Here is a 23,225-nt window from a genome sequence, read left to right on the forward strand (position 1 = left end):
CTCAAATGAACGATTCGTTCGCGTTCGCATTATATAATCTAACCTCTGATTATAAGTGAATCCAACTAAAACACAGAGAAATGCCGCCATTTAACCGTCACTGATAGTTTAAAAAAATTATGATAATTTAAAGTTAAACATGGGACATTTGGAAAAGGCAAGCGAGAGTTTAAAGGGTTAAAATGAACCGGAAGCACTTTCACAGAGTTACATCCTGTGGAATAAGGATACACATTTGAAATGGTCCATGGCTTAATACTTTACGTTTAAATAAAATCTCCCAAATGTCAGCAAAATGAATTACATGCCAGGGACTGCGAGCCTCATCGAGGACATTGATAGTAAGTTAACTGCGAAAGAATTAGAAGTCTTTGAGTGGATCACAGTCGTTGTGTAGTGATGTTAGTCTAGCATCTCTGAGCATTTATAAAAGTCACTTTGGTGGTAATGTTACATGTTTTAAATAAAAATAGAAATCCTGTCCTGATGGCTTTTGTTCTGCAAGATGAACTAGTTCGCATGAATAATAATCGCCTCAGTGCAGACGTTAGTATGATCATATATAATAAATTAATGGGAAAATATTCAAGTTAATCATGTGACTGACGATGCTTTGATTTCCCGTTTGTTAGAGAAACACCTTGTTCTGCTTCGCGATGGAAGAACATTGATTGGGATCCTCAGAAGCATAGATCAGTTTGGTATGTACAGAGGCCTGACGTTGTTAATATTTTCATTTCATATTTTCACGGAAATATTTTCATTTCGTTCAAATATATTCCACTGTTTGGTGTTGGGGTGAAGGTCTCAATAATTAAAACATAATTCGTTGTGTAATAATATGATGTGTAGTTTACTCACACTCATGTCAGTCCATACCTGCATGCAAAACTATTCTTAATGTATTTTGCCTTTACAGTAAAAGTCAATGGAGTCCAATGATGTTTGGACCCCAGCATTCATCAGAATATCTTCAGGGAAAGTAAATGTGACCCTGAAGCACAAAACCAGTCTTAAGTTGCTGGGGTATATTTGTAGCAATAGCCAAAAATACACCACATGGGTCAAAATTATAGATTTTTCTTTTATGCCAAAAATCATTAGTATGTTAAGTAAATATTAAGTTCCATGAAGATATTTTGTAAATTTCAAAATGTAACTTTTTATTAGTAATATGTATTGCTAAGAATTCATTTTAACAGCTTTAAAGGGGATTTTCTCAATATTTCTATTTTTTTGCACCCTTAGATTCCAGGTTTCCAAATAGTTGTATCTCAGCCAAATATTGTCCTATCTTCACAAACCATAAATCAATGGAAAAGATTATTTATTCAGCTTTCAAATGTTTAAAATATCAATTTCTGATGTAGTCCAGGGTCACAAATGAGAAAAGGGAATGTCACTTTTGGGTAAATTGACAATATTCAGTCCTGTAAAATTGACCATTGTTTCAACAGTGAACTTGTTACATTACTTTTGTTTTTCCACAGCTAATTTAGTTTTGCATCAAACTGTTGAACGTATTCACGTTGGTAAGAAATTTGGTGACATACCTCGTGGGATATTTGTCGTCAGAGGAGAAAATGTGGTCTTGCTTGGAGAAGTAGTAAGTACATGTGTTCATTCTGCCCTTGGAAGGATTTATGACTTTGTGTATGAAGAAGCAACATTTCATGAAGGTAACAGTCCTAAATCTTGCCACTACTAACTGAACTTTCACCTTGTGCTGTGTTTTCTTTCCAGGATCTGGATAAAGAGTGTGATCAGATCCTCCAGCGAGTTTCCATTGAGGAGATCCTGGAGGAACAGCGGACAGAACAGCAAGCCAAGCAAGAGTCAGAGAGACTGAAGCTACAGGCGGTCAAAGAGCGAGGCTTATCCATCCCTAAAGCTGACACGCTAGATGATTTCTGAAACAACTTTTAGTTCTTTTTGGATGATTTAATTGTTTTATTTGATGGTTTTGTTTGATTTGAGATGACATTCTGTCCTGTCCAATGATAGAAGAGTGAGTCTCACGAGATTGTGACTTCAAGATTTAGTTTCACTAGTTGCTGTAAAGCCTTGTTTTGAGAATCGCCCACCATCTTTATTTCTTTTATGGCAGATGCCATAGTAAAATGTAGGATGGAGCACCCAACTGAAGCACTTGGCCTGTTGGCTTTTAGTTTAAACCACAATAATGGATTTACAAGAAAATAAGTTTATTTCGGTGTTCACTATGTTCTGGATATTACGCTATGGTTATTAAGTTGGTATATTATGTAAAATACATGAAACAACACTGAAAATATTTTTGTTCTATTAAACCTATTTTATACCAGTGAAAATCTACTTTTCATTTATTGTTTCACTCTACTTGCCTCTGAGAAACCACATTTAGTTTTGACGTAAAATGATTTATGATGATTGATCTCCAGAAGTGATTTTAGAAGATAATAAACAAGGTTTTAAAACGTTATAGTGTATTTACATTAGATGTTTGAATAGGATATAATATTATTAAAAAATATATAATTAATATTATTTGTTTAATCTTCCGTATGGGTTTAGCATATGCTTGCCTTGCCCAGTGGCCCAATTAGGATTTTCATGTGAAACATGTCCTTGCATTAATCGGTAGCTAGGGGGTGATTTTGCCTTTGTTCTGTTTTGAGGCAAAATGTGTCAGAGAAAAGGACATCACAGATTAAAACTTCTGTTAGACACAAGCTAAATTGGCACAGCAGTGTTGCAGTTCACATATAGGCTATTTAGAAGAGGACCAAATCTACAGTTAATACATTACACTAAATTGCAGATTTATTATAGTGAGTCTAATAAGTTTGCCTACGCAAAATTCGGTATGTATAATAGTTTTCACTTAGAAATTGCTAGTAAAATATATATTTTCATGTTAATGTAGAACATTGTTAATGGGTAAATTGAATTTAAAATAAATGTCACTTTATACGGTTTAAAAGTGGCCATTATTAGTAGTAGTTCCTTGCGTTTTAGAGAAAATTCGGATTGTAAATCGTATTCGAATTCAAATCCGGATTATCTATCCACTCTTCCAGTCCGGATTTCAGCGGACACAGATCTTGACGTATTGAGTTTTGGCACTAATTTCAAGACTGAAAATTAATCAAAAATATACTAACAGGTCAAATATTTAACTGAAATTTACCAGTTTTTTTTTTTTTTTTTTGACGTTTCTTCATTGAATCGATTTATAAAAGCGATACCACAGATCGCATAGGTGTTGGTGATCAGTGATTAACTTGGTAGTTATTGCCTAATCACAGCTGTGTTAAAATGCATATTGCTTAATGTATCTGTATCAAAGTCCTAATCAAAAATTGCTCAATTAGCCTTAGTACACAAAACTTGTAATAGCCATGTAAATGTATTGCTGAGAAAAAGTGGCCAGCGTTTAACTCAAAACAGGGTGTAATTGTTCTCCTCTGCAATTTATCGGCCTTGACTTTTAATCCCGGGCTATCCCAGTTTGTAATACCGACTGAATGAGCGGGAGCGACATGAATGTGCTGCTATCAGATATCCTTTGACAGCCATGCATGCTTGTTCTCAGTCCCGTGCGTCACAGCTGCATTAAACACGCCCCTTCCAAGCGCTTGTTGAATAGGAATGACAAGGAAACATGACAAGCGCTGGAGAGGAATCTCATATACTGTTATAAGCGCACTCGTGCTCGCATCCCTTTACATCGCTACGCCAACTGAATGCCGCTGTAAATCTGAACGGAGCCACGGGGAGAGCCGCTTGGGATCCAGCCAAAAATTACAACTGAAAGCAGAAACCCAGCCCTGCTTCGATTACGCACCGAGAGAGGGAGCACGCTGATAGTGACAGCGGCACCTCAACAACTCATCTGCGATCGACCGGGCGATACTCGATCCGTCTTCACTCGTGCAGCCTCAGAGGATGTAGAGCTCGGCCTGCAGTCTCTGGCATGTTCGTTTTCACGAGACTCGACGCATGTGGCTCGTTTGAACAGGCAATGCCTTCCTTACGCGTTTTGTGGCGCAAACTACAACAACCGCACGCGTACGCCAGCGATTCGTTGTTTTACTTGTCTATACGTGTGTTGATAGTTTAAAATGCCTAGGTTTTTGATTTAAATACTTTTGCACGGACGGAAAATAGCGTATTTGTCTGGGAGGAGCAATAAGGAGCTCTGTCTACTCTTCCACGGCAGTATCACGGAGCGTTATTTTGATGGAGCTGGAGAATATTGTTGCAAACACGGTACTCCTGAAAGCAAGAGAGGGTGAGTACAGGAAAAACTACCGCAAAAATGTGATTTTATCGTGCTTGAATCTCACGTACTTTGCTAGGTTTTACCGCTGCTCGTGCACCTATCGTGATGATGTAATCACGAGCAGACGCTGTGTGGATTTGTCCTGGAACATTGTTTCAAACACCTCCAGCGGCGCTTTCATCTGTAACCGACGTCAGAACGCCAGCGTCACAATGCTGTTACATTGTGACAGTTGGTTCGTGTGTTACATGGTCTAACGAAGGAAAACATCAAGCTCCTACATCCGCTGTACGCGTCGTGTTTTTTTATCAGTACAAAAAACCACACGCTGTATTCGCAGTTATGATACGTTTTCACTGAGGTGGGCTACATAACGTTAGCTGTGTGAGAGGAAATGGTATATGTGTTACAGCTGCCACCTTGTTAACACGCGCTGCTAGTTAACACAACGCGGTGGAACCAGGTCAAAGAGTCTGTAAGGCGATGTGAACGACGCCTGTCTTCGTTACCACCGAGACCACAATAACCGCTACTTCCTTGGCTGGTGTTTTGAAACCGAAGGCCTCGTCAGACGACCATCATGTCGCTATCCCAAAGTGTCTTCTGAAGCTTGATTGATTTGTATTCGGATTGAGCTAGATGTAAACCAGAAGCACAATACCAGGATAGATGTCGTTCTTGTTGATTTTTTTTAACAGACACTGAATGGCATTATCATAGGAGATGATATTGCATACAATAAAGCAAAGGTTTTAATTAGACATGTTCTCCTCTGTAACATAATCAGTGTGAAAGTACATTTAGCTGTAAAAACGCTGCAAGTGTAAAGCTGTTCTCTTACATCAAGGGAAATTATAATGGAGCCCTGATGGTTAGTTGTACAACAGTTGTGTTTTGATTTCTGCAAACCTGTTTTAGAGATGGTGGTCTATTTTCTGTCTGTACATTTCAAAAGGAACAATACTCTGTTCTCACTTGCTTAGAAAGTGAATCTGAAGTGAATCAGATTTTTTCTTTTGATCTGTGGTTACAATTCATTGAGTCATTAAGATTTTAATACTTTGCAGTTTGCCATGATCTTGTTCTCCAGCTACATCTCAATGCGTCATCATTCAGCTTGCTTTCGTTGTGATCCTTCAGAGTTCAGTCTTGACTTTGTTCAATGTTTGCAAAATATGGAGCCGGCAAACCTGATTAAACATAGCTTCTACAAATGTTTTGCACAGTTGTGTCCATTAATCGCCAAATTCTCCTGTGGCCTAGAGGCACAAGCTCATGTAATCAGTTCATGTGCTCTTTGTTGCCCTTAGCCTGGAGTTGACCATAAATGACCAGGTTTTGACAAGTAGTCTACCTCACTGTGTTACTGAACAGAGAGCGCTAGGCTAGGCCAGTAACATTAGCTGCCTTCCTTGTCACCAATGTAACTGAATAATGTAGATTTAAAAAAAAAAAAGAGAATTCATTAAAGAAGCTTGGGTTATTTTTTTATTTTCCACACTTCCAATAGAGTTTCTCTCAAAGCACAGTGGGTACAAGTGTGCATAGTTGTTGAAGGGATGTTTCACAATGCTTTGTACAAATATTGAAAAAAAGCCTTTTTACAAACATTTCTCAACATTTGATTGGACGGTCCTACTCTTAATAAAAGTAGACATATTCTTTTATTCAATAAGCTCACTTATGGACTTGTTGAGTAAGGTTTTGCCCAAAAAAAGTTTTCGGATTTTTGTTCTTACCTACCTCAGCTCTTGCTAGGAAAATAGCCTAACATATTTCTTGTCATGCTTCGGCTTTTCAAGTTTTGCACATCAGGAAATCTGTCTTTTTAAAGTGGTCTTGTGTTTATTGATGTGTGCAGACAGGCCTATGTGTGTGAGAGAGCACTTGTTCAGTGAGGGTCTGCTTTGTTTGTTCTTCGTCCATGTGTGTGTGTGTGACTGTCCCCCCATTTGTTTATCGCGCTGTGTTTGGAGCAGAAAATGAGGCGCAAGGCACGCAGACTCTTGTCCAAATGTTCGGCTAGCAGCAGATAACAGGAAAAGCAGAGTTTGCAGGCCACACAGTCTGTTTACATGGCTGAAGCCAGGCTTCCGAAATCAGTAGAGAGTCCGGCCAGAGCCAGGCCGCCCCAAACTAAACAGAAAACTCATCTATGTCTGTTATGATGGTCTGCTTGGAGATATTCAGCCATAGACATCACATGAGCATTGAGAAGGTTTGCCTTTGAGTCTAGTCTTAATGTGTCTTTAGTATTAAGTCTTTAAGTATTAAACCTAGTGACAGATGAGCTTAGAAGACTTGATACACTAGACAGCACAATACAATTTGAGTGAATTTTGAGTGGAATATAAATTGGTAGTTTAGACAGTTTACCAAAAAAAATAGTCGCAATTGTGGCATACAAAGAGACCAGAATGAGAGAGAAAGATCTGAGTCTCTTGTTACTGTGAGAAATACACTAATTCATTCTATAATACGGAAGGCAATTCCACCTCAGAGTACAATATAAATTAAATGGGTAACTCGTGAAAAATCCTCTCACCGGCCCCCGCTCCCTCTAGTGAAGATATTACTGTGATAAGACGAAGTGCTTACAAGCACTTGCCATGGTATTCCGCCACACAATATAGTTATCCATTTTACACGCTTAGAAAAGCGCAACGTTTTGTTTTGTGTTACCGTCCTAGGTCGAGTTACACTACGCGAGTAACTGTATTTAAATAGGGAAAATGTGGAGGTGTTTGGTAGCTTCTCTGCTTGGCCCATATTGAATGAATGGGCTAAGCTAAGTGCTTTCAAAGTGTCACCGCGCGCCTAAGCGATTGATTGCACGCACTGAGACGAGAGAGGTATGTATCAACTCGTCTTAGGTAAGGGAAAAACATAGTTTAATATGAAAAACACGGTTGAGTATCCCTTTAAGATTATATCTTTCTATTACGAATAATATAAAAGCAGTTGTTAAAATGCACATTAATTCCTGTTTAACCATTCTATCTGAGTTCTATTCATATTAGACAGAACTGTTAACAACGACAGTAAACGAGAGAGAGAGAGTGTGAGCTGCCTTCCTCAGCATTGTCAAAATAAAAGTCCCACATCGGCCAAGCAGAAAAACTTATCGGCCGATGCCGATATTTCAAAAATGCCAAATATCGTCCGATATATCGGCCCTGGTGATCTATCGGTCGACCACTAGTGATATAATTTCCTGTTGTAAGCTGCTGCATCAGGTGAAGTGATCCAATGTCACAGGAAGTCTCAATGCACATTATGCAGTTCTGCAAGCCTAGTCAGTTTCCACAAGCATGAGCTTGAGAGGAGAAATATGAAGATGGCATAAGGCAAACATATCAGTCCAGTTAAGAACCTCAAATATCTGGTGTCATTATCTGACAGACAATACAGGCAGATTTTCAATTTGGCTTCATTCTGTTATGGATATTTTACCATCCAACCTATTCCTTCCCTACGTTTTTCTCATGAACATCTTCTTTCATGTTTTTGTTTTTGTAAATGAGTCGGACAGTTGATTGTCAGTGCATTTTCTGGACAACTAGTCACTCTTGAGGAATTATTTATAAAAAATGAATTCTTCCATTTGTTATGCAATCACATGCATTTCTAATTGTATATAATTATTTAAAAGTTATTATTTTATGTGCCATTTGAAAAACTGAGATTCAAATAGTTAGAAATTTTTTTTTTCAGAAACTAGTTGATTGTTGGATAACTATTCAATAATTTTGACCCATCCTGAATTTGTAGATTGTTGCATTATTAAGTCGACAGCATCCAATATGAACATTAACCAAGAGCCGGCCTGTTCACCAGGACCTTAGGTCTTTTTTTTTTCTTTTCTTTTCTTTGGCAACCTCTCATGGAAGTAGCATTGTGTTGGTGTCGTTTCAAAGAATGAGTGACTGGCTATGTCTAAGAAATGGTGGGGGATGAATTCCTAAGCAAGGCTGTTATCCAACCCTGGCATCCTCTGAAAACTAAGGCGATGTGGAGTGCACGTCGTAACCCATAACGACGGTGGACAAGGGGCTCTCCTTCCCATTCAAGAAGTCTGGAGCTGGCAGACCACTTCACTTCTCTGAAAACTGTGCCATGTGAAATCCTGAAGAATAAACGTCACCCAGACCCATCTAAATGAAGACCGAAGCAAACGAGGAGGGTAAAGTACAGAGAGCAAAAAAAAAAAAAAAAAGACTGATAGTGAATGCAAGCCAGTGAAAGCAGGGAGAAAGAATGTAGAGAAAAAGAAATAATGTGTCACTTAAAACGAGGAAAATTTGAGCTGCTGCTTAAGCCAGATGCTAACAAATTTCGTCACTGCACTGAGGTATTGCATACTTATGCTGGCTATATACAGTTTTTATTAGCTGTTTTTCTAACATTGGTGTTCTAATGTTAAAACAGATAATATAATGGATATATTTAAAAGAAATTCCTGTATCTGAATCATTTGAATTAATCGGTTTGACTGACTGACTCAAACACTCATTTGCATTATCACTCAGGACATTCATAGAACTCTCAGAATGCCAATCTTTGATACGTTTTAGTAAAAAACTAAACAAAATTCCAAGTAGCTACTATTGATATATTGATGCATAAATGAAAATGATTAACGTAACTTTTAGCTGTTCACTCAGTGAAAAGCTAAATATGCTTTGATTATTTTAAATGAAACTAGATTTCTACTGTATTTATTCTAGGGATGCACCGGTTGACCGGCCATAAATCGGAACCGGCCGGTTTTTGGTCTTCTTTAGGCCGATTTTTCCGGAAGTGTGTAATCGTTCGCTATGTCATGTGTGTGGAAGTATTTCGAAATCTGTGCACAGGACACGGGCAGCCGATCAGCACTGGAAACGCAGAGCTACATGTCTGACTCTGATGAGGCACAGATAGCAGCAGCAAGCGATCAGCCGTTGGTGTACTGGCGCACAAATAAGAGTCCCTTTTCTGCGCGCACTAAAGCTGCGCGAGCTTACTGTTACCGGTCCGAGCCCTGAACGCGAGTAGACCATGTAGAGATGTTCAGATCAACTTCTCACTTGGATGAGAAACGAAACGGATGAGAAAACTGTGACTAAACTTTTTTTTTTTTTTTGTAAATGGGAACTTGCATACACGTTTGAAAAGCCAGAAGTAAACGACAGTTGATTATTTTTATTTTACCTTAAAATTACATCGACTTAATTCGATTTAAAAATCACCTGCTGCAGTGTTTCATTCATCCAATTAAAAAAATTTAGGGTAATGATTCACATCTATATTTTTTTACTTGAGAGAATAGTTATTTATTTTTCATTGGCTCAAGTGAAAAAAATATAGATGTGAATCATTACCCTAATTTTTTTTTTTTATTGGATGAATGAAAAAACTTTTATTCGCACCAACATTATTTGATTTCAACATTTTGGAATAATCTATTTATATAGCATACTTTTATTTAGTCTGTAAATAAAGACACTGGTAAAGACCTTTTTTTATTTAAAACCAAATTTAAAAACTAAAATACTGAATGCTGATCAAGAAACACCTTATTGAATGTGTGTTGATTGTGTTGTTTGGATTGTAGGACTATGCAGTTATTGCATTTAATTTCACATGGTTACAGACAGTTAATCTTTAAATTTAAGGCCAGTTCTCTGTAGTTTCAACCCAATTCAAAAACAAAAGCTAAATGCTGATGTCTGTAATGTAGCTGTTAATTTCAGATGTTTGAATTTATTGTTTTCAATAGCCAAAAGCCAGTTTGGCCTATTAAATACCAAATAAACATCTTGTTTATGCACACTTTCCTTCTTTCTTGTTTGTTGCTTAAAGATAAAAAATGAAGAAACAAAATCGGAAATCGGTATCTGAATCGGCCAGTTTGTTTGTAAAAAATCGGTATCGGAATCGGCCATGAAAAATCATGATCGGTGCATCCCTAATTTATTCTGCTACTTGATCAAACAATGGCTGGTCAACTTATTCCAAATGTTATTACATTGGACTAAAATGTACTGATTGTGTTACCACCCCACCTCGTTACACAGTGGTGTTCCCAATCAAAAAATGCTTATACATTTGTCTCTATTCTGTAGTATTGATCTAAATTAAGTAAAAGATAAGATTTTTAAATTGGTTCATTGCAATATCAAACAATATGAACATTGATGTCGCTCAGCAAAATCATAATTATTGCTCCAATAGGCCAGGCATACATACTGTATCTCTCAAATGATATTTTGTTAGCAGTGACTGTCATATTGGATGGATGTGCTGAGGCACCAGCTACACAAGTATGTAGCAGAAGTGCTGAAGCTTGTGTTGGGCCGAGACTGATAGGCGTGAAAATTGAATTTGACTCATTGTAAATGGCCAGTTGGCTTGTGAGCGGACGTCTGTTGCCTTAGCTGATGTCATTTCTGTCTGATCTACTTCCACACGGTCAATATCCATACTAACTTGTTGACTGACTTGTGGCGTTGGGTACATTTAGAAGTGGTTGAGGGAAAGTTGTGTCTGAAGTCAGATTTGAATGCTTTTCAGTCAAATGCACAAGTATTAAGAGAAGGTGGCAAGGTGTATGGAAATTGTATGTGCATCCGACAATCTGGAAAACAAAGCAGTCTGTTTTTTACATGACCTCTGCTGTCTAGGACGTTTCCTCATCCAATAATCAGATATTGGCTTAATTGTCCACCCATTTTGTTTAATATTCTCAATGCTGCTCTTTTATGCACCACTTTATGTGTTTTTAGGATGACAAAAAGTACGTCTTTTTTTATTTATTTTTTTATGAATTTTTGGGATGTTTACTTTAAAGGTCTAACAGCGTTCCTGATCAGTGTCAAGATGTTTGAAGGCAGGCTTTACTGTTTACAGAAACCAAACTTGAATTTCATCATCATGCAAGCAGCTAAAAAAATCATCTTTTGTTTAACCTTTTTAATTTAATGTTAAATGCCTGACAATAATTTACAGTGAGGCAAACTTTTTTTGTAAATTTTTTTTTATTTTTTTATTTATGATTTATGCCATTTCAAATCTCAAATGTAGTCAATCATTGACATGATTCATGTAATTTATTAATTAATGTTATGCGAAAAAGCAAGAAATATATTAACATGTATTTTTGCTGTGCGAGGCATTCGATGAAGAGTGAATGTGGGCTAATTATAAAATAAAAATATAAATTGCAAACAGTTGTGATTGACGACTTCACAATAAATTCTAGTTCTTTTACAGTTTTTCTTTATTCCCTTAAGTCCCTTTTAAGTATTCTGTGTGTCGTATGAATATAATCCAGATGTTGTCATTGTCATGTGGCCTAAAGTACCAGCCAGTTGCCAATCACGAATCCTTTCCCATGGCCTAATGGCACAGTAAAGTGTCCACTGGATGAATCTAGCCCGAAATAGTATGTGATCCAGAGACTTTCTGACTACTCTTTTATAAATACTGGTGAATTTGGACAAAATTGAAGACATGGTTCTGTCTTTGTACAAAGCTAACACTTGGCTTCAAAGAGTCATAATATAGCGCCTAGCTTTTAAAAGGTGCATTTTGGATATCGATTGCCAATTTTTATCACAAACTTTCATTGTATAGTAATAAGCCATGTCAGTGTGAGTTAAATAAAGCTAGAATCTTTATTTTTGCGTTAACTGTTTCTTTAAGAGCTGCTCACTGATATTGTAAGTGGTGAAGAGGTGTTAGAACAGTCCCCCAGCATAAGGAAAAGGAAAGGTCAAGATAGTGTGACCTTCAGTTGTCCTGGTTCTCTTAAAATACATCACTGGATGATGAGATAATTGTTGCCAGAGCTTGATTTTGACAGCCCTAGAAATACTGGACTGAAGTGCCATCTGAAAGGGAAAATAATCTGATATCAAACGGTTGTCTATAATGTTCATTGAGTATGCATTTTATTACATATTTGAGGATCACCTGTTATTTGCCTGATTTTGTACAGGCTTTATTGCCCATCCTCAAGTGCAGTCTCTTGTTTTTTTGTGTGATGTAATGCAGTAAAGTTTTAAAAGGGAAGGTCCATCGTGGTGAAGTCTGAACCTCGCCTTCAGCCCACTCAGTCTCCATGAGAGCCTGCTTGTGTTTCTGTGAGTGTGAGAGAAGAGCCAACTGTCAAATATTAAGTCTCGATTTGGACTGGCTGTAAAAAAAAAATACCATGCATCACCCGGTGTGTTCATCAGCAGCTTTTTTATTTTTGCCATTTGACTTCGGGAGGTAAAAGTGGGAACGTTATGATTTACACTATTAGTCGTGCACCATGCAGTCATTTTAGGTCAGAGGATTGACGTAATATATCATTATTTCTCTGAAATTCTGCTTTGCATGCTACAAGCCATGAGTGCATGCCATGCTTTGCATAGTGCATTGGTACACCAATAAACAGTGTCCCATTGATGAATGATTTGAATAACCTCAAATTTATTAGTATATAGGTGAAATTCTATCTTACTGTAAACATTTCCTGGCTGTATATATTTAGAACAGCCTTGTCATGTAGAGCTGCACCTGACTGAAAGATGCACATGAGAAAAATGACAAGCATTAATTCTAAAAAAGATAAATAGAATAATAATTGCACGCTTTTTGGAAGTAAAATGTGTCAGAGGCTTTGGGGTAAGCTGTGCCAGTGGCTAAACTAATAGTAATTTTGAGCTTAATTTTGGACTTTTCCGGGCTGGTTTATGGAAATATTAACCTAGCAAATTTCTATTGCCTCTAATCATCAACATGATCAAAACTTTGCTGAAAAACCTGTTGCACATAATCTACTATATGCCTTCTGTCGCCTCATTGATATCTAATGCTTTTTAGCAAGTAAAAGGCCTTTTACTTGCTAAAGTGTATAAGTTATTTATCCATTTACTATATATATATTCTTAATAATGTTTAAACATGAATGTTTACTGGACTAAAGCTACAGCTTGGTTTATTATACCTGATTTAAAAAAAAAATTGTGATACAAAAAAATACTTAAGCTTCACATTTTCATTATTTCATATTATATAAGCACAATGTATCAAATTCAAATATGATAATCAAGAAAAATAATGCATGTTTTGTCTACAGGTTCAGTGGACTGTTCCGATTATTTCATATGTCAGGTTTTTATAATAAAAATAAGACTTTGTAGGTTGTGCATTAATGCACTTTCCCCATTGTTGTTCATATTTTTTTTTAAAATGAACATTATGTATTGTCCATAAATTTAAGACCATGACATTCTGTGGCCTTACACTGTAGATGTTTTCTTCTCATATCACATACCAAATATGATAGGTCATTTTAAGTCTCTTTATGTCATTTCTGCTTGAACAAAGGACAACTTAGCTTAAAGTGGCTCAACTTGTCGCATGTTCTCCATAAAGCGACGTTCTTAATAAATCATTGGTGTTCATTACAGAAAAACGCAGATTCTGAGGTCTTCTAAAGCAGTCCCACATGACATTTCCATGCCGACTTTGGGAAAAAATCGTAAGAATTTTGTGTGGTGGATCACAAAATAGGACAACATTCTTATTGGTAGTTAAAGAGCACAAAACAAATTTGCTTAAATATGTAAAAGCCCATCATGTGAGGTGCGTCACTTGTGTGGAGCAGAATAACAGAAGTTCAAATTCAGGAGAAACTATACGGTTTAAATTCCCCTTTTTTCCAATTAAAAAAAAGAGCCGACAGCACAAAACAAATTGCATTTATGTCATTTACTTCATAATGAATGCTGCGCTAAACTCTGAATGTTCAGCAGTGATGTTCCAGAACGCATCAGAAGAGTCAGGTGGCGTCCATGGGACGTTTGTATGAGGAGCTCGAGAGGGAAGAGGCCGAGGGAGCGGCGGTGGTGTAGAGGAAATCAAGAACAGCTGGCGAGGAAGTCAGAAGCCCTGTGAAGAGTGGCGAAACCGCTTTGACCTGCTTGCCCAAACAACTGCTTCCATGCTTTGAAGTTGGATAATGAAACCATTGGTCAGGTTCCTGCATGGCATTCCATACAACCATTTAACCAACATCCCTGATTACAACAGGCCTTTATGTTTTCCTGAATGACCTGTATGCCAGAGAAAGAATGGAGTGTAGAAGACCTAATCAAATGCCGTCTGCCTCTCCCTGATCTTTCGTGTCGGGACAGGTATCGGGAGGTAACCGGCCCCTCCTCCTCTTCTTTTTCTCTTTCGCTGTCTATTCTTTTCCCATGGACTTTTTGAGATGCCTGGGTGACGGCATTGTGCGGCGTACTTTGAGTGTGCATTCTGTGAGATCCTTGTGTGTTATGTAATTGTAGCACAAAGCATCCATGATGGCAGTCAGACCGGCATGCTTTCTCACATTCCTTACCAGCGCTATTTATAGTGCCAAGGAGAGATGCAACACCTGGCCGAGGTCTCAGGAAGTGTTTATGATTCCTGCGCAGTGGTACTGGTCATACACCAATTAAACGGACAGAGTTAAATGCTCACACACCCACACACACATGTACACTACAAATACATGATGGGAGAGTTTTGTCCTCGCTGATGAGCAACTGTTAGGGGCCATTTCATAGGGCCAATCCATTCAGGATGTAGGTGATTTTTATTTATTTTTTCCTTCCATAAAACTGTGCTGAAACCATGGTCCCGATGGTTCATAAAATGCAAGTCAGTGGCTACCGTCACACAAAAAAGCATATGCAGGCAACTCAAAATGAATCTCTGTTCCTGGCGATATACTGAGTTCTTATGAAGCGAATCAATCAGTCTGTGCAAGAAGCTAAACATTATTTACAACATCATTACCTGTTATGCCATCTTGACTAGCTTGACGTGTTCAGCTAGATGAGCACTATAGATAGAGATCTTACAGGAACTTGTTGGTTAGTAAACCATCATAACCCACATCTTGCAGCATATGAAAAAAACATATTTAGGAATTTGTGTAACAGTCAGCATTATACCTTGTTTGTGTTTTATATGTTTGTGTTCTTTTTTCAATCAATGGTTACTATATAGATGTACTTTTTTAAATTATTCTTCATATAGATAGACTACTTTTAAGAAATTTGGGGTCAGTAGGTTTTTTTTTTTTTTTTTAAGAAATTAATAAATTTATTCAGAAATCAAATTGAAATCAAAGAAACTGTAAAAGCTTTATCATTGTCATTAAAGGTTTTCTGTTGCACATAAATGTTGTTTTTATTAACTTTATGAACTTTCTATGCATCAAATAATAATCCTTTTCCACAAAAAAAATATAGATGGATATATATAGAGAGAGAGAGAGATTTAGAAAGGAATTACTGTATCTGAACTACAGATCTCTCTGTTTCAGCAGAACTTGGGTCAGCTTGTTTAGGAGTTTTTACTCGAGTACAAGTGGACCGTACCTGATGTAGCTACTGCTGTGGTTTTAATCTATAGGCTGTTTCATGGTCTAAGGTCAAACATTAGCACAACTGTGTTCCCAGTCGATGTTCTTGCATCTGACCCCGTCTGATTGTGTCTGAATGTGTGTACCAACAGATTTTGCCCTCAAGCTCAAAAGCTATTTTTAATTCTAATTAATTATCAAATGTCACATTAAGTATGCATGACTTCAGGAGAACTAATTGAACGTACAGTATATCAACTGTTTGCCACAAGCTGTTATACTTTGGTGTTTGTAAAAAAAAAATCTGATTATTGGAAAAAACACTGTTGTAGTTTCATGTTTTGGGTAAATTATATTAACACCAAGTTCTTCATAGAAATTGGACCTAGCTCATACTGGTTGAATCTGCATTGTTAACATGAGAAGGAAGGAAAAACATTTGTTCAAGTTATATAATATGTAAAGAAAGGAAATTAGCATTATGTTTGCATTCATAAAGCTTGCACAACAACACAACAGCAGTTCATTTTTGACATTTAGAAGAATATTTGTCTCATTACTTGCAGCAGCGCCTACCCACCACAATGCTGGTTGTTACAGGCGGCTGCCAGGACGTTGTTCTGGTTGTTGGTGTTGCATTTTACTAACAAGTTCTTGAAATTTTCCATTTGGTACATATATACAATCTTGATTGGATGTTTATGTGCTACTGTTTCATAAGTGCTGCACATCTGGACATGCTATTCATTTGAGGTACTGCATACTGCACAGAAGGGAAGTAGGTTTACTCGGATGCAGAGGTGATATTCCCTTATCCCTAGATAAGGCTGAGTTCACTTCTTTAATGCAAATAAAATAAGCTTGATTAAGCAGTGCAAATGAAAGCCTTGCTGAATTTCCATGACCAAGCGTTTCAGTTATTTATGTTAAGCGTTCTTGAACTTTCAATAAAAAAAAGGTATTTGATGACACCGTAGCCTGTGGATTATATAACGGTCTTCCTGTTGTTCTGTAATCTGATGTTGTTGATGTCAAAGATCGGTTTTGACACTCATTTGATATTTCTGAATCTGTTAGAAGTGTATTCTTTCCACCGATGCACCACTTGCATTCATCAGATTACCACAGACATCCCGTTTCATGTTGGACTATCATTGACCCAAAAAGGAGAATTCAGTCATAACTGGCTAATCTTCATGCTGTTTCAAACCCTAAAAGAATATCCTGGCCACTTGTGAAGCTTGACATGCAAAAAGGATAACATTGTCATAAAACTAGCTAATTTCTCTCTCTCTCACACACACACACACACATATATATATATATATATATATATATATATATATATATATATATATATATATATATATAATACCCCCTCTAGAAGCTTGGGTTCTGCAAAATGAACATCGCTTTATTGTGCATCCCAAAGAGGCACAAAATCACTTTCACAGACTTTTACCTTAAATGTTCCCTTTTGGTGGAATGATCTGCCAATTCAATCCCAGCAGCTGAGTCCTTAGCTCTCTTCAAGAATTGGCTAAAAACACATCTTTTCCATCTTTATAAAAAAAAAAAAAAAAAAAACACTTTATACTTGCACTCTATTTGCTAATAGCTTTGTTTTCCTTTGTTATACAGTTAACAAAAGCAAAAAAGACCTCTTAACATGATTATGACTCCAAAAGTTTGTATAGATCACTTTTATGGTGCTTTTTGTCATTCTTTTGGAGCTCGACTGTCCTCGTTCCCCTCAATGCGGCCTGGATATTAATCCAAAAATCATCTTTTGTGAAGAAATTCCAATAGATTTGCAACAACATTAAGTTAAGCAAATGATGACAGCATTTTTATTTGGGGGCGAACTGTCCCTTTAAACGTCGCAGACTTTATATGACTCTTTTACAAAGCCAGCACTGTTGAGTTGAGTCGAAGTGAGCATGGCCTGATTGCTGAGTTTCTCCTGGTCATGACTCCTTGAGTTCTTTGTAAAGCTGTTTGAAGCCATGCCGTTAAAGCGATAATAAAAAGACAAATGACCGCATCACTCTGGAACATTTCAACAAAAGGCCTCTTCCTCCAATAGTCCTGGCCTTCACCTTTGGAAAAGGCGGCACTTTTTTACATCCTGTGGCACAAAGGCTTCTGTTGTAGTTTGAGGAGCCACACCTTGGAGAAGCCCTTAAACACATAAGCACATGGACTAGAGGACCAGCTATGTATAGAGCAGGCTTGTTTTCACTTAACACAGGTAGTCGGTGACTTTTATTTTCTGTAGCCAGACTGTGTTGGCTACCGTTAGTAGTCCGGGCCGTGGCAAAGCCGAGTTAAATAAACACCAGCTGTGCGTGGTTTGTTTGTTAGTTTCTAACACGTAGGACGTCTTTTGGAAACCAGTTGTGTGTTCTCACTTATGTTGACTTGGACTGACATGAAACCTAATAAAGCCATGGCTTTAACGTGATTCCACGTTGTTTATTAGCACGTTCTTGAAAATTTGCTGGTGTAAAATCATTCCCCATATGGTCACAACCAGGTTCAGGAATGATTTTCTTTTATTGATGGACAATATTTGGCCCTGGAATTGATTTTCCTAGCCAATAAGTCTCTTATGCCCACAAAGTCTGTGTTTATGTGATCAAAAACACGGTAAAAACAGTAATGTTGTGAAATATTTTTTACAATTCAAAATAACTGTTTTCTATTTCAATATATGTTAGTGTAATTTATTCCTGTAATGCAGAGCTGAATTTTCAGCATGGTTACTCTAGTCTTCAGTGTCACATGATCGATTTAATGCATCATTGCTGAATAATAGTGTTCATTTCTTCCAACAAAGAAGACTGTAGTGTGTGTCATGTTTAAATTTATTGCTTATTACTATTTCCTTCTTTTTTTTTTTTTTTGTTCTCAGGTTTTGCTACTAAGACTTTACCTATTAAATATAATAAATAAGATGTTAATTTTGGCTGCCGTCATGATGATTTAAATGTTTCTTCGTATTTTGACCGTTGCATTAAAGCAGCAGCTTGTGCTGAATCAAATCAGGATGTTAAGTTCTTCATGTATGCTTTCATTTGTGACATTGTGACATTTCACACATTTGACATTGCATGAAACCGTTGCGTTTTTGGTCAAGTTCTTGTTCCAGCTGCTTCCAACCAGCTTGTGATGGCATAAAGACATTAAATACAATATTTAAATGTTGTGAATTAAACCGAGACTGTAATATGCAGTATTTGTCATTATGGTAATCTAGTTTTTGATGGGGGTTTGTAGAAACTCTAGCTGATCACTGGCTCCAGCGTGAGCACCCACAGCATTTCTGTAGACAAATATCTGGGGCATTTTTATCCCGCTGCACGGTTAATTTCTTACCCATGTCACACCCCACCCCTTAAAAGGGTCTACCTAGAAACTAGCCTTTTAGTTTTCTTTTAAAATAAAAAAAGACTTAAGGAAACAGTGGTGTATATATAGTAATGTGATGTTTTACCTCTATCTGTAATGGCTTCTTTAATTGATTGACATTTATTTTAAAAGTTCTCCACACTCTGTTAAACACACACAGCCAAGTAAAACACAATCTCTTTTTATCGTGCATGCTATTATCTTGAGTATAAACAGCTATAAAAAAGACTTTCTGTTGTCTTCTGGGAAGATCCTCTCTATTCGACAGAAGGCTGGTTTAATGCATGCACTTCGGACTTTTTTGTTTTTGTCTTGAACAAGCCTGTTTATGCTTTGCAAACCAACTCTGCTGATTCTGTAGCTTCATTGTTAAAAGGTGAAAGTGAATGAGCACAAATGTCTGAATGGAGCATCTCAACACTGTCATAACTTTTGATGCATATTTATGGGTGATTCTTCGAAAGTGGGCACATTTTCATGTCAAACTATTTGATATCAACTTTTTGTTGTCTTTTATATGCTGGTTTTTAAAAAGATTTTATGTATAGCTCTTATTTAATATATATTTTTATTATAATGTAATTATTGTATTTATAATGTATTTATATTTAAAACACAAGTTTTGCCACAAAAAAAAAAACAGGCATTAAATCAATAATGAATTAAACATTTGTTTTATTGTTTTCATTGATTAATGATGTCGTGACTGTTTGTGGCAAAATTGTCATTTAAATATAAATGCATCATAAATATGAATGTATTGTATTAGTGTGTGTGTGGGTATACATACAGTATAAATTTTTATTCATTTATTCATTTATAAAAACCCACAGCCCAAAACTGGAGTCATTTTAGCCGGTGGATTTTTAGAAAAAAATATTAATTGAAGAAAATTTTACTGTGGAACAGAAATCATGAAAATCACACTGCAAAGAAGTACTCATTATGTCAAATCTTTCTACCCTGTGAATATGAAATAGTCTTGAAAATGCAATCACTTAGTCTCTTAAGCTACATTATCACACTTTATTAATCTTAAAAACATGTTGTGCGCATTTGGGTGCTTTCATGAGTTTTTAAGCTGAGTTGTCATTGAGGCAAATTAAGGAATGCCATTCAAACAAGCACTGCAAATTAAAACCCTCGTCTTTTGCATGATTACGTGCAACTGATGTTTGCATGTTGCCCATTTGACTTTGTGGCGTAAATGCAAAAAGCTTTCCAGAAACTGACATGTTGGCACCACAAGAGCAGTATTTTTTTCTTTTCATTCTCTGCTGCGTTTGCATGCAGCTTATTGGTGATGCATATCACCTTTCATTATATTAATGAGTAAGTATTTGTCATTGTCAGTGCGTGCATGCTAACGAATCATGCACCGCTTTGCCTATGCATGCTTCTGATGTTGACCTGTCTTAAAGAGGGTTTATTATTGTGGTATATTCTTTCTGAATGCTGCCAGTGTTTCCTGTTTGTCCTCTGCTGCAAGCACCAGAGATGCTAGATATAAGACTATGATGTTCCATACATTGTCAAAAATGCTTTCAAATAATAATACTTAAAACACCTACTTGGTTGCTATTAAAGTAATAGTTCAGCCTCAGTTGCTGACATCCATCCTAAAAAAATACTGTGGAAGTCAATGGGCCAAATCAAACCTGTTTGGAACAACATGAGGCTGAGTAAATAATGACAGAAATAAAAGAATTTGGGTGAACTATCCCTTTAACTGTTGTTTTCCTTTTATTAAGATGAAATAAATATTTGATGATTACCGATCATGAGTCATGGGATGCTCTGTAAATGCCTGTTTTGGAAGTCAACTTTATTTTAACAGAGCTGAAGATTCACCAAACAACCTCCCAGATCTTTTCAGCGTTGCATGATGATGTAAATTAACTGATTAATTGTTTCTGACCTGGTTGATTGAAGTTGAACTGGCAGAAACAACCTGAAAGACACAGGCTTTCCATCACTATTCCACCAGTTTCCCCCATTCAAGCCGAGTGTAGATCATTTGCGAACATGATTGGTGAGCTCTGTCATACTGTAGGAGGAATCGGCCAATCACGGCGCCCCGGAGCCACCGCCTCCTCTCTTGAGACTTTTCACCTGTATTTCTCCCTTCAGACTCTGTGAAAACACACACAGAGCTCAAAGGAGGCTGGAGTGGTTTTACACTATTGGACGTCCTATTGCTTTTATTTATTTTCGCTGTTGTTGTTTTTTCTTTCCTGCTTTATTTTGTCATCCGTTGTCTTCTATGAACAAAAATGGCCCTGATTTAAAAATATACGTGCCACCTCATGTACACAACACTACAGTGCATGTACAGTTGTTGTTTGTCTGTCTGGTTGATACGGCCTGCTGTTTTTACATCTCATTTGTTCCCTTCCTCAGGATGTGGTTTACTGGTGAACAGTCAGTGTGGATGAACGATTAAGCGAGAGAATGCAGTCAGCAAAAGCATGATCTGCAGCTAAATTTATAAGTGCATTAGTGATGTTATGCCGCCATCAACACTGAATTAGTTCAATTAAATATTCTATAAATTGTAATATAAATAATATTATATTATAGTATAATTGTTATTTTATGTAAATTCGTTTTATAAATATATTTTTGTAATTTATTTTTTATTTATTATCCATGTTATTCCAAACATGTGGGCTTCTGTTGGGTTTTTTTTTTCTTATGAAACTAAAATAAAATAATTAAAAAATATATATCATACAGGTGAGCAATTAACATGTAATGAATTACAAACAATAGACATTTTATTTTGGGGTTTCTTTTTTTCTCTAGCATGTAGGGCTTATTCATTTAGTCTGTCTGGTTTGGTAACCGCCACTATATCGGTTGTAGCAGTCGCACGAGAGTTGGCCTACGAAACATCATTGAAAAACCTCTCCCTACAGATCGGCTCTATAACCATACAAGGAAACGGCAGCGCTGCAGATTTCTCGTCAATCAAAGCATGCTCAGGTTCCTCTTTAGTTCACACAGACACACACGTTTATATAGCCACCGGTATAGTACACACACACATAGTAAGTACTACACACAAAATGTCGTTTTGTTCTCAGAAAGTGAAACTGGGTTGTGGCTGGTCTCTTTTTTTGTTTTTTCCTCTTATGTCAGGCATCACACCTTAATAATTCTCAAGCGGCTCTTCTACCCGACCCTGTCATGATAAAAGTGCAGTCAATCACACCCTTTACATGCTTTATGTGCTTTTGAAAAAAAGTGATTGCTGACGGCAGCCATTGGCAGGCGTTGAATTCACTTTTTGAATTGAGTTTTGCAAGCAGTCATGATTCATTTAGTGTTTGTGATATAATTGTACATATGCTGTGCAATTTCATTATTATTATAATTTTTGGCTGAAAATGTCTATTTCTAGCCAATATTTTATGTCTCTCATGTTCATTAATTTTAGTAAATTTTGCACATAATTTCATAAAACAAAAAACATTTTATTTTATAATTGTTCAAAATGATAGGATTGGTTTATTTGAATAAGATTTTTCTACATTTTCCATCCTCTGAAAACATATGTCTGTTATATTTTGTATATAATGTTTTAGAATATCTTTTTTGCTTTTTTAATTTGATTTGTTTATACTCGTTGAACAATGTAATTTTGATTATTTTATATTGATTTTTTTTCTTAATATTTATTTATGCTTGTGAAGCACAGAGTTGCATTCCATGTATGAAAAGTGATTTATAAATAATTTATTATTATTTCCTCTTATTAAAAACATTTTAATTTATTATACATAATTGTATTATTATTTGTGTATTATGTTTTAGATATAAAACATAATATTTGATTATTTTTCATTTATTAATTGGACTTATGTTTTTATTCTTATTTTTCTTATTAGCAAAATCTTGAGTTACTGACTAACTGACTTTCTCATTAAAGGTTAATTTATTTGTTACATCAATATTAATTATGCTGTCAGCCCTAAAAAAAAAAAACAAAGAACAGAAACATATTTAACATGACTTAGAATTAAAGCTGCAGTAGGGAACTTTTGTAAAGAAATATTTTTTACATATTTATTAAACCTGTCATTATGTCCTGACAGTAGAATATGAGACAGATAATCTGTGAAAAAAATCAAGCTCCTCTGGCTCCTCCCAGTGTCCTATTGC

The 23,225-nt window shown here is 36.4% G+C and overlaps 2 protein-coding genes across 3 annotated transcripts in view; both read left to right on the plus strand.

Moving 5' to 3' along the window:
* The first annotated feature begins 181 nt into the window (after positions 1 to 181).
* Positions 182 to 2,324, plus strand: lsm1 (LSM1, U6 small nuclear RNA associated). Its single transcript, XM_026269780.1, has 4 exons — positions 182 to 341; positions 633 to 701; positions 1,491 to 1,606; positions 1,744 to 2,324. Exons 1-4 carry the CDS (start codon positions 296 to 298, stop codon positions 1,912 to 1,914), a joined length of 402 nt encoding a protein of 133 aa, XP_026125565.1. The 5' UTR covers positions 182 to 295; the 3' UTR covers positions 1,915 to 2,324.
* A 1,276-nt stretch (positions 2,325 to 3,600) lies between these two features.
* The window catches only part of LOC113107344 (G protein-coupled receptor kinase 5-like), a 50,169-nt gene continuing 30,544 nt past the window's right edge, over positions 3,601 to 23,225 (plus strand). For both annotated transcript variants that reach the window (XM_026269782.1, XM_026269781.1), the window contains exon 1: positions 3,601 to 4,273. In XM_026269782.1, the coding sequence (XP_026125567.1) occupies positions 4,222 to 4,273 (52 nt within the window). In that variant the 5' untranslated portion in view covers positions 3,601 to 4,221. The remainder of the gene's footprint in view (positions 4,274 to 23,225) is intronic.

The sequence above is a fragment of the Carassius auratus genome, chromosome 8, assembly GCF_003368295.1.
Source record: "Carassius auratus strain Wakin chromosome 8, ASM336829v1, whole genome shotgun sequence".
Taxonomy (NCBI): domain Eukaryota; kingdom Metazoa; phylum Chordata; class Actinopteri; order Cypriniformes; family Cyprinidae; genus Carassius; species Carassius auratus.